Source organism: Furipterus horrens, unplaced genomic scaffold, assembly GCF_987537825.1.
Source record: "Furipterus horrens unplaced genomic scaffold, mFurHor1.1.pri manual_scaffold_7, whole genome shotgun sequence".
Taxonomy (NCBI): Eukaryota; Metazoa; Chordata; class Mammalia; order Chiroptera; family Furipteridae; genus Furipterus; species Furipterus horrens.
This window is the reverse complement of record NW_028327177.1, coordinates 94,239,484-94,253,492: the sequence shown is the minus strand read 5'-3', so window position 1 is coordinate 94,253,492 and position 14,009 is coordinate 94,239,484. Positions and strand designations below refer to the sequence as shown.

Below are 14,009 nucleotides of genomic sequence, written 5' to 3'. Positions count from 1 at the left end.
ATGCCAAATACCCGTATGTGGTGTCCTTTTTAAAAAAAATATAACCCCTTTGCTGACAACAGCAGCCAATAAAGCTATGATACACTCAAAGAGAAAACAGTATGCAGTCCACTACAGTATATAACAAATGAGCAAATTTTGTGTATGCTAAGTATAAGAATAAATTCCTTTAAAACTTCCCCTGAAGCTGTTTACACCGAGGCGAGTGGTTTTTAAATAGGCGTTTCGTTATATGAAAATGGCAAAACCATTCCTCTTTTTCTGTCTGCCTTAAAGAAAATAAAAATTACTAAAAAGTTACCTGACTGCGACTCAAGATTCTCATTAGCACCGAGCAATGGAAGGTTTTCTTCTGTGATTGAGTTGTGATAGCCCACAAGATTTTTAAAGTTTTGCATAAAGGCTTCAGCAGATGCAACTACTATTCCATTATCTGGATAACCGGAGAACATCTGGATATTTTTTTCTAAATTAAAAAGAAAATGTTTTGAGTATAAAATACTTGAAAATGTACATGAACAAATTATGATGCTTGCTCCCATTCCTCACAAAATTCTTCCCACTGCCTTTTCAGAATCATAGCTTAAGAGTCAATACCCACTACATCTCTACAAAAATCCTTTTATCCACATTCCTATATTCAAAGTAGAAAGCTTCAGACCATTGCTTACCTGTTAAAAAGACTATATGTCGTTGCTGTATGTTCTGAGCCTGAAGTCTGATAAGGCAGTCCAATTCCGGAGCATTTCGAGTTTGTGAGTCACAATTGTGGTATGACAAAATTTCAACCAGATGTTTCTTCTGATAGACATTCAGAAGTGTCAGCAGACTTAACGCTTTAGCATTCAATCTGTGAAATTAAGTAGTTCAGTATCTGGATCTGCATTTCTAAAATTTACTATAGACATTTTTGTTTTAAATTAAAACCATAATTTCTAACTTGGGGCCCCTAATGACAACAGCATTACACTGCCTAATGTAGGAGGGCTTCTTATGAGAATAACAAATTAACAGTTCTCTTTAGCTTCCCCAATTTAGAACTTTTAATGAAGGGCATAAATGGGCAAAAAATAGTAATAACTCCTTCCGTCAACTAATACATAGCTTTAAGCTATTTCTATACCTCCAGGCACAAGGCAACAAGTGGCAGAAATTGCTATTGTCAGGAAGACCATGGTACTAACTGTACAAGTTACAACTTTAGGCCTCAGTATTCTTATCTGTTATATATAGATAAGATCTGAAGACAAAAACAAGTCTTAAAAAAAGTGAATTACTATCAAAAGTTTAATGCTTTAAAATTATTTAAGCCTGAATTTCCCTAGGTGTGTACAATAAAATGTCAACAGGTATTAGAAGAAATCACTTGTGGTTTAAGTTTAGGAAATGCAGATTCTAAACTAGAGTTTCTCAGATCCTTAAATGTGTGAACACAGGGTATGGACTCTCCAGTAATAAGATATAGTATCCCAAACTCATCTGATCACATAATTGTGGAACCTCTCGAAGTGATTGCTGCTCCAAGGTTCACACTTTTTGGGCAGTGACTTTGGGCATGTTAAAAATAACCTATTTACATAAATGAATATCATAATCACAAATCCCCTTAATCATGCTGAGATTAATCCTTGTATGTTATTAAATTAGCTGCCTAAGGTAGCTATCAAATGGCAGAGAGCCTGATCTAGTTGACATGTACAGTAAATATAAAAATATATGATTACTCCGTTTTTATTATTATTTGAAACCCCCAAGTAGCAAAAATTAAACCAATTTTATCTATATACATAACCAGAACTTAAGCAAACTTCTACCTAAAGTAGAATATCACTTGCAAACAGGCCAGAATAATTCAGCATCACACTCCCTTATGGCTGGCTAAGGACATCTGTGAAAACTAAACAGCATCCATTATCTATGAACACAGAGAAATACTCAAAGAAACTTTGTGAACACACACACAAAAAAATGTTAAATCAACAACCATTATACAGTTAGTTTTGAAATCTTACCTGCCCAGTTCCTTTAGTTTTTTCTGAAATTTACAGTGGACTTTCCATTGCCATTTTCCTTCTGGAGTACTAAGTTGTTCGAGGAATGTCAAAAATTGTTTAAGGTTCTCTGTTAGAGATAATTAAGTTAATTTTAAATTCAATACGAAGCAATTGCCCAAATTTAATTATGGAAGAAGAGTTATATGGTGATGTTGTATAGAACACCTATATTCCTATGTAGTGTGTACCCCCCCCGCAAAGGAGACAAATCTATATATTCTCTTTTAGATCTAAGAACATTACATCTACACATTATAAAAAAAAGAACATGTTGATAACAACCAGAGGAGACCCAAGTGCAGTAGGTGTAGGAGCCTTGCTTTATACCAAATTTATAGGCACTTATTTGTAAAGACTAAGAATGGGAAATTATGGTAAAAAGCTCAAGAAAATGATGGAAATGTAGTTATCTGGGATAGAAAGTATGAGTGAGTCACTGCTGAGAAAAACCTAAAAAAGACAGAAGTTACACACTCAAAAGAATGCATAAATCTTACCAACTGTGATAACTTCTGGATTTAAAATGGATTCATCAGACACAATGAAACCTCCAGATACAAATAATTCATTGTATGTATGATTTTTAACATCATCAAGACTGTCGACACCAGCAAAACTAACGCAGGGGAGCTTCTTTAAAGTCACCAAGCCAGGTACCTATTTACCAAAATAAAAAACAGAAATAAGGAGAGACAAGGGAATAAACTGTCTCAAGTGTGAAGTAACCTACAAAAAAAAGTCTAACAAAATGCATTGTTGCTAACCTATATTAGTGTGTTGCCTGGAAAGCCAAGCACTGAATAATATTCCCAACATTATTTCCAAATATATAAACCAACATTTATGTAATGGGTGCCTACCATGAATAGAACACTAAGGCACAATAGACCTGGAAACACAGAAATACCAACCTGCCTGGCCCTGTGAGTAGTCAGAAGTCAGATGACAGCAAGAACCTATGTACTAACAGTCAGGAAAGGCTTCAAAGGGCAGCAGGATTCAAGCCTGGATGATGGGGTACCTCCAAATCCAAGGGAAAGCAGAATTGGTTTGGCAAAGGAGGTAAAAATAGGTTTTACCTGGGACTTTTGTATGAGATAACAATATAAAGAGAGTGAGCAAACCCACTGGCACTCAAGGAGTCGGTATTCTTAGTCTTGACTATTTGAGTGATATGAAAGGTCTGCAATGTGCCACCTTTTAAAATTCTGCAGGAGTACAAACTTGACTCTCACAAGCTAATTCACAGAAGGGTCGTTTAGGTCTCAAGCCCTAAATATCCAATCCCTGAAGTTTTATCTTCTTTAGAGCTTATGAGATATTTTAAAAAACAAACACTTTAGTCTCAGAGACAGTAAGGGTGTTTTTATAACCAAAGTAAGTAGTAAATTTGACTTAATAGTTTACCTTGTGAATGAAACCTGCAATGTCTTCATTTTGAATAATAATTAATAGTTTATCTAATTTTGATCTTCTTTCCAAAAACTGTTCTGGATGACATTCTGTATTGCCTAATTTGATAAGATATTCCTGTTAAAGAAAAAAACAACATTAAAAAGCATTTTTACAAATATCCATTTAATACTAAAATGCAAGATAAACTGATAAACATAAGCTTAAACTAGATCTGGGGACCTCAGGGATCAAGTCTCTTCTTACTGAATCTAAAACTCAGAGCTTAAATGGTCTGTCACAATGTTACAAAATGCTATGCAATCAAAGCCAAGTAAATTCCAGTGTGCGATTAAAGAAGGAACTATAAGAACAATGGATTGGTCCAGGTTCTTAACCCAGCTCCACTGCTTATTCTGGACAACGCAGAGCCCAGTCATTAACCATTTCCTCGCTCCCATTTCCTTTTCTTTCAAAGAAGGCCCTTGGTTATTTGCAGCAATGTTACTGGTATACTCCTTCAGAGTTACAAGCCAGTTCCCCGAACACTGTAGTTCATTTAATTCACAACAGCCGCAAAATCATTCATATGGAGCTTCAGTATGTACAGTGGTATTCACATACTATAATTAGCCACATTTGTCAAGTTACACCTTTAAGCAAAATAGACTCTCCCATCTAATACCTTCCTCTAGGCTGATGACATGGCACTATCTTTCAAAGGACACATAGTAGTAGTCCAGGTAGAGTTCCTTTTACTTGCTGGTGGAATGCTGAACTCAGAAGCAAACTTTAGGATCCTGGAGGTCACATTCCCATTTCAAAGACACATGAACAGAGTAATTTTCTCAAGGTTATCACAGCTGGTTAGATAAGCATAAACCTAAACCCAGCTTGCCTAACAACCAGTCAACTGATCTTTCAAGAGTTGTTTATAAGTGTCACACCCAAAGAGGATATTTCTGTGTAGCCCCAAACTAAAGCAGCATCTACTACATTGTTTGATTTTTTTTTTAAATAATTTATTTATTTTTGTTTGTTTGTTTTTAGAGAGAGAGGGGAAAGGAGAAAGAGAGGGAGAGAAACATCACTGTGTGGTTGCCTCTCACATGGCCCCAAATGGGGACCTGATGTGCAACCTAGTCATGTGCCCTGACTGGGAATCGAACCAGCGACACATTTTTCGCAGGCCGACGCTCAATCCACTGAGCCACAGCAGCCAGGGCTTACATTGTTTGATTTTGTTCTAACCTGTAAAGCTTCTGGACAGATCTAAGAGTCAGGTAATGAATAGGTAAATTACTCTGTCAGGCTTTCTTGTAATTTTTGGTCTGTCTTTTCACATTAAGAAGCTTTAAATGAGTGTTCATTTTAGGTAAGACAGTTTAACTCATATAATAATAAATCACTTTGACTCCAGAAATACCTAAGAAATTTAAAATTATATTCATAAAGTTTTTATTCTTTGTAAATTTTTGCTAGAAATTTTCCAATGGATATTGATTAAAAGAATTAACGTCCCAATCCGATTTCTATCAATTTGTAAAAGAAAGGCTCTTTCCCTAAACAACAGAAATATAATTTAGTCTATGCCAGAATGAATTAAAAGCACCATTCATAAGTGAATGCATTTCCTGTATGTGTGTTATAATTACTTTAAAAATGTGGTGGGGGAGGTGTAGTAATGCTGAGCACACTAGGACCCGTGCCAACCTATTTTCTCATCTGGCCCCACATCAACATGCAGCTATACCCCAAAGACCACCATGCTTGAGCACATGTTGCTGGGGGTGGGAAAAAATAGAAAAGCTCTACCTTCAATCATACAAGGCAAAATGTAACCAAGGAATTCCTAATAAGTCTGGTTTTATTTTTCCCAAGAAACCACAGGGAATTAAACACACACTGAGCACTCTGCCTCCTTCATTTCCATGCTCTTCTGTTCTCATGGGCACACTACGTGAAATATGCTGACATCAATAGGAAATCCCCATACTAACAAAAAGCTCAGGACATGTAAGCAACATGGGCTTTCTGGGTCATTCTGGGCCTATAAGCCAATTACTGTAGTTTCTTCTGCTTCCTCTTACAAAACAATCAGAACCTCATCATGGTATGTAAATTCCAGATATGGGAGTGGGCATTTATTTTAAAACCTAAGGTACTGACTTCCAGCCAAGATAGAGGCCTAGACAGACACACTGCATCTCCCTCCACAACTAAGAAGGACTACAACTACCTCAAAATGAGAGACAACAGAAGTTCCAGAAAATCAAGCTGCATGGAAGTCCAACAAACAAATATACAAAGAAAAAATACCCATCCAGACAGGCAAGCGGGGTGGAGAGGACACGGTGTGGTGGCAGCAGGAGTGGCGGCAGCAGCAGGCCTGCGAAAAGTGCAGTCACATGTTTTAAAAAGTAGAGGGGGACACCTGGGGAGCACTCCCAGCACCAGCCCCAGCACCAGACCAGACCGCACAGCTCTTGGTCCCAGCACCGGGTAAAATAAAGCCTCAGTTCTTTTGACTGTGCAAACCAGTGGGGGTTGGGAGAGAGGAAGAAACTACCAGTCTCTCAGCAGAGTCCGCTTGTTTAAAGGGACCCCACAGTCCTAGAACGTCCGCAGACCCACCCACTCTGGGAATGACGGCCAGGGCAACAGCTAGAGAGGCACCAGGCCCGTATGGAAATGGGATTAGTGCCTGGAAAAGAGGCAAATGCTGAGCAAGCGGCATTGTTCCCTCTCAGACCTCTCCACCACATACAGTGCCACAACATGGTGAAATGGGTCGCCCTGTCCTGACGAATACCGAAGGCTCCGCCCCTTACAATGTAACAGGAGCAACAGCTCTGCCTAAGACACAGAGGCAAACAAACACAGGAGCCTGTCAAGATGAGGAGACAGAGAAGTATGGCCCAAAAGGGGGAACAGATCAAAGTTCCAGAGGGAGAACTAAGCAACGAGGAGAGAGCCAACCTAACAGACGCAGAATTCAAAACACAGATGATAAAGATGCTCACAGGCTTGACAGATATGCTTAGGTACAGCAAACACATAAGGAAAGAAGTGAAGGCTATGCTAAATGAAATGAAGGAAAATCCTCACAAAATCAATGGTGAAGGAAAGGAATCAAGGGTTCAAACCAATGATTTGGAACATAAGGAAGGAAAAAACAGTCAACCAGTGCAGAATGAGGAGACAAGAATTGAAAAAAATGAGGAGAGGCTTAGGAACCTCTGGGACAACTTTAGACATGCCAACATCTGAATCACAGGAGTGCCAGGAGAAGAGGAAGAGCAAGAAATTGAAAACTTATGTGAGAAAATAATGAAGAAAAACTTCCCAAATTTTGTGAAGGAAATAAGACATACAAGTCCAGGAAGCACAGAGTTCCAAACAAGCTAACCTCCAAAAGGGCCACACCAAGACACATCATCATTAAAATGCCAAAGGTTAAAGATAAAGAATCTCAAAAGCAGCAAGAGAAAAGCAGAGTTACCTATAAAGGGGTGCCTATAAGACTATCGGCTGATTTCTCAAAAGAAACTTTGCAGGCAAGAAGGGACTGGCAAGAAGTATTAAAGGTGATGAAAAGCAAGGACCCACAACCACCAAAACTCTATCCAGCAAAACTATCATTTAGAATGGAAGTGCAGATAACATGCTTCCCAGACAATGTAAAGCTAAAGGAGCTCAACATCACCAAGCTATCATTATATGAAATGTCAAAGGGACTTACTTGAGAAAAAGAAGATCAAAATTATGAACATTAAAATGACAACAGTCGCAACTACCAACAACTGAATCTAAAAAATAAAAACAAAATTAAACTAAGCAAACCAGAATAGAACAGACTCATAGGTATGGAAATCATTTGGAGGGGTATCAGCTGGGAGGGGGAAGGGGGATAAATGGGGAAATGGTGCAGGGATTAAGAAGCATAATTAGTTGGTACAAAATAGAGGGAAGTTAAGAATAATATAGGAAAGGGTGAAGCCAAAGAACTTACATGCACAACCCATGGACATAAATTAAGGAGGATGGGACTGCTAGAGGGAAGGGGTTACTGGGCAGAGGGGAGCAAAGGGGAAAAAAACTGGGACTACTATAACAACATAACCAATAAAAAAAACTTAAAAAAAAAAAAACCTAAAGTTTTAAAATCCTTATGAATTATAGGCCAACAGCTCAGTGAAAACTAATTGGTTAATATTAAGCCCATAGAACTGTTTGGATGTAGTATTAAAATTTATATACCTATTATTACAAATGTTATAGATCTATGTCTAACCCTATAAATGCACAAATAGGTATATTTCTCTAAACCAAGAATGCTCATCTACTTTGTAGCTCCAGTAGAAAAAAATATACCTTGCAACAAACAATCTTACATGATTGGGGACTCTTAGGATCACAGTATTTCTTTATCGAAACAAGGGGGGACCCAAAAAAAAAACCAGAATTTATTTTTAAATGTGTATTTATTCTTACATGTTTAAATTTTAGTCACCTTCAAGGTACTCTCTATTTGATGCAATATACCTATCAAGATGATTTTTCCACTGCTCAAAACAGTTTTAGAAATTGTCGACCTTGATCCTTTTTAGTTCTGCCAATTTTTGTTTCACCTCTTCCACACTGGCAAAACATTTCCCTTTCAGGGCTGTTTTCATCCGAGGAAACGAACAAAAAAAAAAGTCACTCGGGGCAAGATCGGATCAATAGGGAGGGTGGGGCATGGGGGTCATGCTATTTTTGGTCAAAAACTTCTGAACAGTCAGCAGTGTGGGCAGGTGCACTTGTAAATCACCCATCAGAAAATAGGCAACACATTAAAAGTCTTCAAAAAAAATTCACTGAAGTAGAACGCAGCCTCACCAGCTGGGACACTGATACAGGTGGGTTCCCAGAACACTAACCTAACAGGGGAAACCTGTACAAGGAGCTGGCCCTCCAGAAGATAATTCCGGTTTGGGGGGAAACACTAACATGACCAGGTTTCAAGAAAAACCAAAATATATTATTATTGGGTTATCCCTAGACAAGTTTTCTAGTTGATTGATAAACCGCATGAGGTAAACACTGACAATCTCCTTTACCTCTCTGTATCTTTCCCTCCCCTTCATTAAAAACCAATACGAAACTTTTAAACAGTTTTAAAAGTACTTGCAGTATGCAACAATGGTCTTTAACACTATAAAACAAGATTCTAAATTCTAGGATACTTACGTCATAGGTTTTCAATTTAGTTGAATTTAAGTCTGTTATTCCACTCCGCATTAAATTATGAAATTATTTAAATAAACAAAAATATTATTTTATAGAGGTCAGATCCAACACAAGTTTATACAGCATGACTATTACCTTCTCATTTAGTTACCTTTATTTCTTTACAGAGCACGCTCTCTTCTTCTTCATGAATATAAAATTTCACAGTATTTTTCTGGACATCTTTCATGATTTTAACCAAACTGTTAAATACTTCAGGTTCTAACTTGCTTATAAAATTTGAAAGAGCTGGTTGGGCAGAAATGTTTACATCACTGGGTGATTTTGCTGTTTCTTTTTCTTCTGGTTCCTGAGCAATATCATCAGGTACAGTATGATCAGAAGTCACCATTAGCTCAATGGTATGGTGGGGCTGGTTCACTTCTACTTCAGTTAAATCCGAAGTTGAAGAAGAATGCCGCTCATTAGAGTTGGTGTCTTTCAAAGTATCACCACAAAGTGGTTCAAGGAGGTGTTTATTGTTAAAGTCACTTGAGGAAACTGGTATGACATGTCTTCCTGGAGGATTCAATGCTATCTTAGCACCAGAACCATTAAGACTGACTGGTGGCAAATTCCCACCCTTGGCTGATGCTTTGATAATAATAGTATTTAGTTTTTCATGCAAGCCATCTACAAACTCCTGTACTCTAGCTTTAGGAGTCTTAGAATATATGAACTCAGAAAGTCGTTTCATCTTCTCTTGTGTTGAAAAGATAGGTGTGGAAATTCTATGGACATATGAAACATTCTTTTGCTTCAAAATCTCTTCTATCTTCCTAGAAAAGAGACTGTATTCTCCTAACACTGTCCTCTCTGTGGTTTCACTCACTGCAGGCGGCTCTGCTGCTGGCACACACTGCTCCTCCACTGTCACCACCTGACCTGTCAACACGCCATCCTCTGTGATGCCCTTTAGTGTGTCTGTAAATGGAGAGGATGGAAACTGGTAATCAGAACTTCTCTGTCTACTTATTACCCGGGGGTCGTTAGGAAAGGCCTCCTGTGGTGGTGGATACACCAGTTGTTCTTCTGGTGATTTCATACCTATATAGGAAGAGTTTATTATTATAAAAGCAATTTTAAAAATAACATTTGAAAAAACAAACATAAATGAGAAAAAAATGTCAAGTATATACTCAAAACTAATTATGCATTGGAAAGTAGAATAAAAATATCAAATAATGGTGTGAACAGGGCCAATGTGGCATCAATACAAAGTAAGTTCTCTGCTTATTTCTGCTTCCCTACCTTTCTGACTTTAATAAACATGCTTTGATCAGAATGGTCAGTTCCAACAGCCTCCTCAACCCCTATACTCTTTACCAAGTAATATCTACTACAGTAATATAGTTTGAGTACAAAAATCTGAGTGTAAGGCAACTGAAAGAATTCCAGACTGAAATGATGTGGGAATAACTGTCAAGTTAAGAGTTGCATTCATGATATAGAATAATTTTATCTGTTTTCAGATATATGAAGTTGCTTAATGGATTTCCTACAATGTTAGGGATTTCAGTTTATCAGGAAAAAAAGGCTCAGTAATACAGGAAGAGAATATATTCCAAAGCTGCATTAAGATAAACATTTTAAGTAGTTCTTTCCTAAGTATTTTTATTTTGTTTCAAAATAATTCCAAGAGAAAGCACAATAGCTATTACCTCATTTGAGATAAAGAGGTCATTCAGATAGTTGATGCTAACAGAACTAACTTTTGACTACTGACAACTAGCTCAACCCATTAAGATCATATTCCCTTCCCACCCACAAATCCTAAATTTAAACCCAATATATTTTTGAAATTACTTTTCAAACAAGTACCCTAAGTCCCTTTCTATAAAACAGGGGACCATATGTTTAACAACCATTTAATGTTATATTTTAGGAAAAGAAAAAATTTGTGATCTTTGCCTGTAAGATTGATATTACACAATTTCATCCTTTGAAAAAGTTACTTATTTTTCTTAACTCTTAGCCAAAATTCCATAACAAATTGCGATTCTAAATGAAATTATACCTCTAAATCAGGAAGTCCAGGTACTAGAGTTTTCAAAATGACAGTACTTTAAAAATACAGTGAATTCCCTATTCACCCAGGTATAACAGCATGCCCTCTTTACACGAAGTTCAGTTTTGATTTTCCCCACATTCACACTTTTCTAAAAGTTTAAACTGCCTCGACAGCACTTCACTTGTAACATTTCTCTACCAGCCCCAGTGGTTACCATGAACCACTGTAACCATTAACTGCTGCAAAGGTACCAGTCAACAGGGTAAGAAGACCACAGCACGTCTGTAGGTCAAAGAAGGGGAGCAAAATAGCTAATACCATGGTAAGAATTACAATGGTATGAAATGTTCAGAAAATTCAAGTTCCATAAAATAACTCAGGAGTACTGAATACCCTTCTTAAATTTCACTATGGAGTTTAGCACACATATAAAATATTTGGGCTAAGAGTAGAAGACTTACTTTTTGAAGTATTTTTGTACTTCTTGAATTATGTACAATGTCAAATGTCTGATTTGTTTAAATAAAAAAAAAATTTTTTTTATCAACCCATAAAACAAATGGGTTGAGAAGGACCACCTGTAATTTAAAAACTTCTGAGTCATTCATTATTTTAAGTGAAAAACTTGCTCCCAAAACTTATAGCTATAGTTCATACCAATAAGTGTATTTCTGAAGGGGTATGGATAAAGGAAATTTTTAAAAGATGAAATATAACATATCCATCTGGGGAGTTCTCCATACTAAAAAACTAAACTAAATCCATTTTAGAAATGCAAATGATGATCACCTGACTTTATTTTGCACAAATTTCCCCTATATAATTTTAATTAGGAGATTGACTTTATTTTTAAAATGTCTTCATCAATAAATGATTTAAAGGAACACATGTCAGTATCTATAATACATGTTTTCTACTGTCATTCTAGCATTGCAGTACTTTGACTTTTAAGTGAAATGGCAGTGGTGAGTTCTCTAAAGGTAGCATCAATCAGATAATTATACTTTCAGTCACAAAATATGAAGGTGGTATGCCAAATAGGAGGACTGAAGATGCTGACGAAGCATTCTGAAGCATAAATATCAGCTGCTCCTAATGAGAAAGAATTACTGATAGACATGAAACATAGCTGAATCCCAGACATAATGGAAAGACCCCAAAACAAGACCCATTTATCTTAAATTCAAGAACAGGTAAAACTAATGTTTGGTGAAAGAAGTCAGATTTAGTGGTTACTATTACGGGCAGGGAGAGAGCACTGATTAGGAAGATGCAGAAGAAAACCTCGGGTGCTGGAAGTGCTCTGCGTGTTGATCTGGGTGGTGTCACATAACTGTACAGACATGTAAAAATTCATTGAGCTGTATACTTAAGATTTGTGCACTTTTCCCTGTCATGTATTTTTGTTTCTGCTTTTTTTTTAAATCATGTTTTTCAAGGAGACATACAGCTTTCTTGAAGAAAATCTTTAATCTTTTTAATTTCAAAAAAAGGAATAACCATAAAGACCTACTAAAATTCAAAAGCCATTTAGCTTTCCTTCCAAATTAAAAAATAATAATAACACCACTTAAGATTTCTGAAAAAGTAAGATCAACAAAATGGAAAGAAAAAAGACCCACCACCAAACTCTAAGCAAGAAAACAATGCCTATGGTCATGCAGGGATGTTGAACTGACTGAGCTCAGACAAAAAGACTCTCTTTCAGGCACCCACTGCAACTAGCCAATCATTACTATCTATAATTGTTTCTGGAATCCAAAAGTTTCCTAATCTCTGTTAGAAGAGGAAAAAGTGGGTAAAAATATTCAAGATTAGGAACAATGTACCTAAAAAATAAATGGCTTCACCTCCACATATTTTTTTAAATTTAAGAGAAAATTTCTTGAAAGATAAGTTAGACTTTATAAAATTAAAATCTGCAGCTATTTGAAGGACATTGTTAAGAAAATGAAAAGACAAGTTACAGATTGCGAAAAAATATTCACAATACATATATTTTACAAATGATTTGTATCCAGAATATAAAGATTTTTCACAAATCAATAAATCCAATTAGAAATGAACTAAATACTTAAACAGATGCTTAAAGAAGAGATGCCATTAGTATAAATTTAAGGGAAATATGAAGACTGCTTCTCATAGAATATCCTACAGAAACGAATTAAGAAAAATACTCTAGTTTTCTCAAGTCATAATCAGATAGAATTGACTGTAGGTTAAGAAAACGTAATCTCTTTGAATATCCAATGGCTTCTTTGAACACATCCTTTTACAAAAATTTTGATACAAATCAATTAATTATATAAATACAAATATGATAGTATCCACACTTTCTGTAATTAACAGAACTTAAATTGATGCCCTATTGATAGAAGGCCAGAAACACAAGTAGCAATTCTGAATAAGGGCACAGTGGGAGGAAAAGCAAAGCAAGTCTTCTCACCTGGTGTTTGTTTCTCACCATGTTTCCTTAGCTGGTCTTCTGAGCTTCTTGAATTCCCTCCTGACAGAAAGCATCCATTAGATTTGTAGACACTCATCAGATGTTGGTGATACCTATTTAGCACCTTTGAGACAACCCCAAATGCTAAAAACCCAAGAATTCCTTCTTTTGCCTAAAATAATCCTGAAGGGTCATTCAGAAATGGGAAGTTGCTTCCCTTTCTATTCAGGTGATAATGAAATATCAAAACCTAGATATTGTGCCTTCAAATGGCTCTGAATATCAACTATAAAGGTATTCAAATGATGAATGGTTAGGATAATTATCTTGAACTGATTACTTTCTTATTCTGTTTTTTCCCACTCAAGGTAACATGTCCAGCTCCTAAGTGAGAACCAATTCCCTCTCTACCATCACATCTAGGCCTCTTGCCTGCTCTGGTAAGGTACTAAATAGAGAATGGTGCTGAAGCCACTGAAATTCATCAAAGTCTTAGAAATTTTTCTCAGAGTCCTTGGACATTTCAGTAGCTTCTAGGTCACAAGTCAGTCTACCTTTTATTTATTTACTTATTTTTTAGCAAATATCTGTTTTTCTTCTCTAAGTTAAATAAAGGTCTTGGAATGGAAAAGAAGATATGCCCTAGAAATATTTCCAAAAACGCTTAGCTAACAAAGATGAATGAGAACTTAAAATATTAAGAGTATGTTGTACATGTGTGTGTCTGTGTGTGTGTATGTATGTGTTTGCACAGAAAAATTAGAATGCTTCTAAATGATCTTTCAACATTTCCTGAACTATTCTTACCCCACAGTTCAATAAGCTTCCTAGGATA

At 36.4% G+C, this 14,009-nt stretch overlaps 1 protein-coding gene across 4 annotated transcripts in view; it reads right to left on the bottom strand.

Annotated features, from left to right (window-relative positions):
- The window catches only part of TASOR (transcription activation suppressor), a 50,873-nt gene that overhangs the window by 1,248 nt on the left and 35,616 nt on the right, over positions 1-14,009 (bottom strand). For 2 of the 4 annotated variants that reach the window (XM_090283999.1, XM_090284000.1), the window contains exons 17-23: positions 13,175-13,234; positions 8,830-9,764; positions 3,462-3,584; positions 2,552-2,711; positions 2,013-2,121; positions 672-850; positions 302-466 (exon numbers count right to left, since the gene is read on the bottom strand). In XM_090283999.1, the coding sequence (XP_090140125.1) occupies positions 302-466; positions 672-850; positions 2,013-2,121; positions 2,552-2,711; positions 3,462-3,584; positions 8,830-9,764; positions 13,175-13,234 (1,731 nt within the window). The remainder of the gene's footprint in view (positions 1-301; positions 467-671; positions 851-2,012; positions 2,122-2,551; positions 2,712-3,461; positions 3,585-8,829; positions 9,765-13,174; positions 13,235-14,009) is intronic. The other 2 variants (XM_090283998.1, XM_090284001.1) reach the window with 1 other exon arrangement.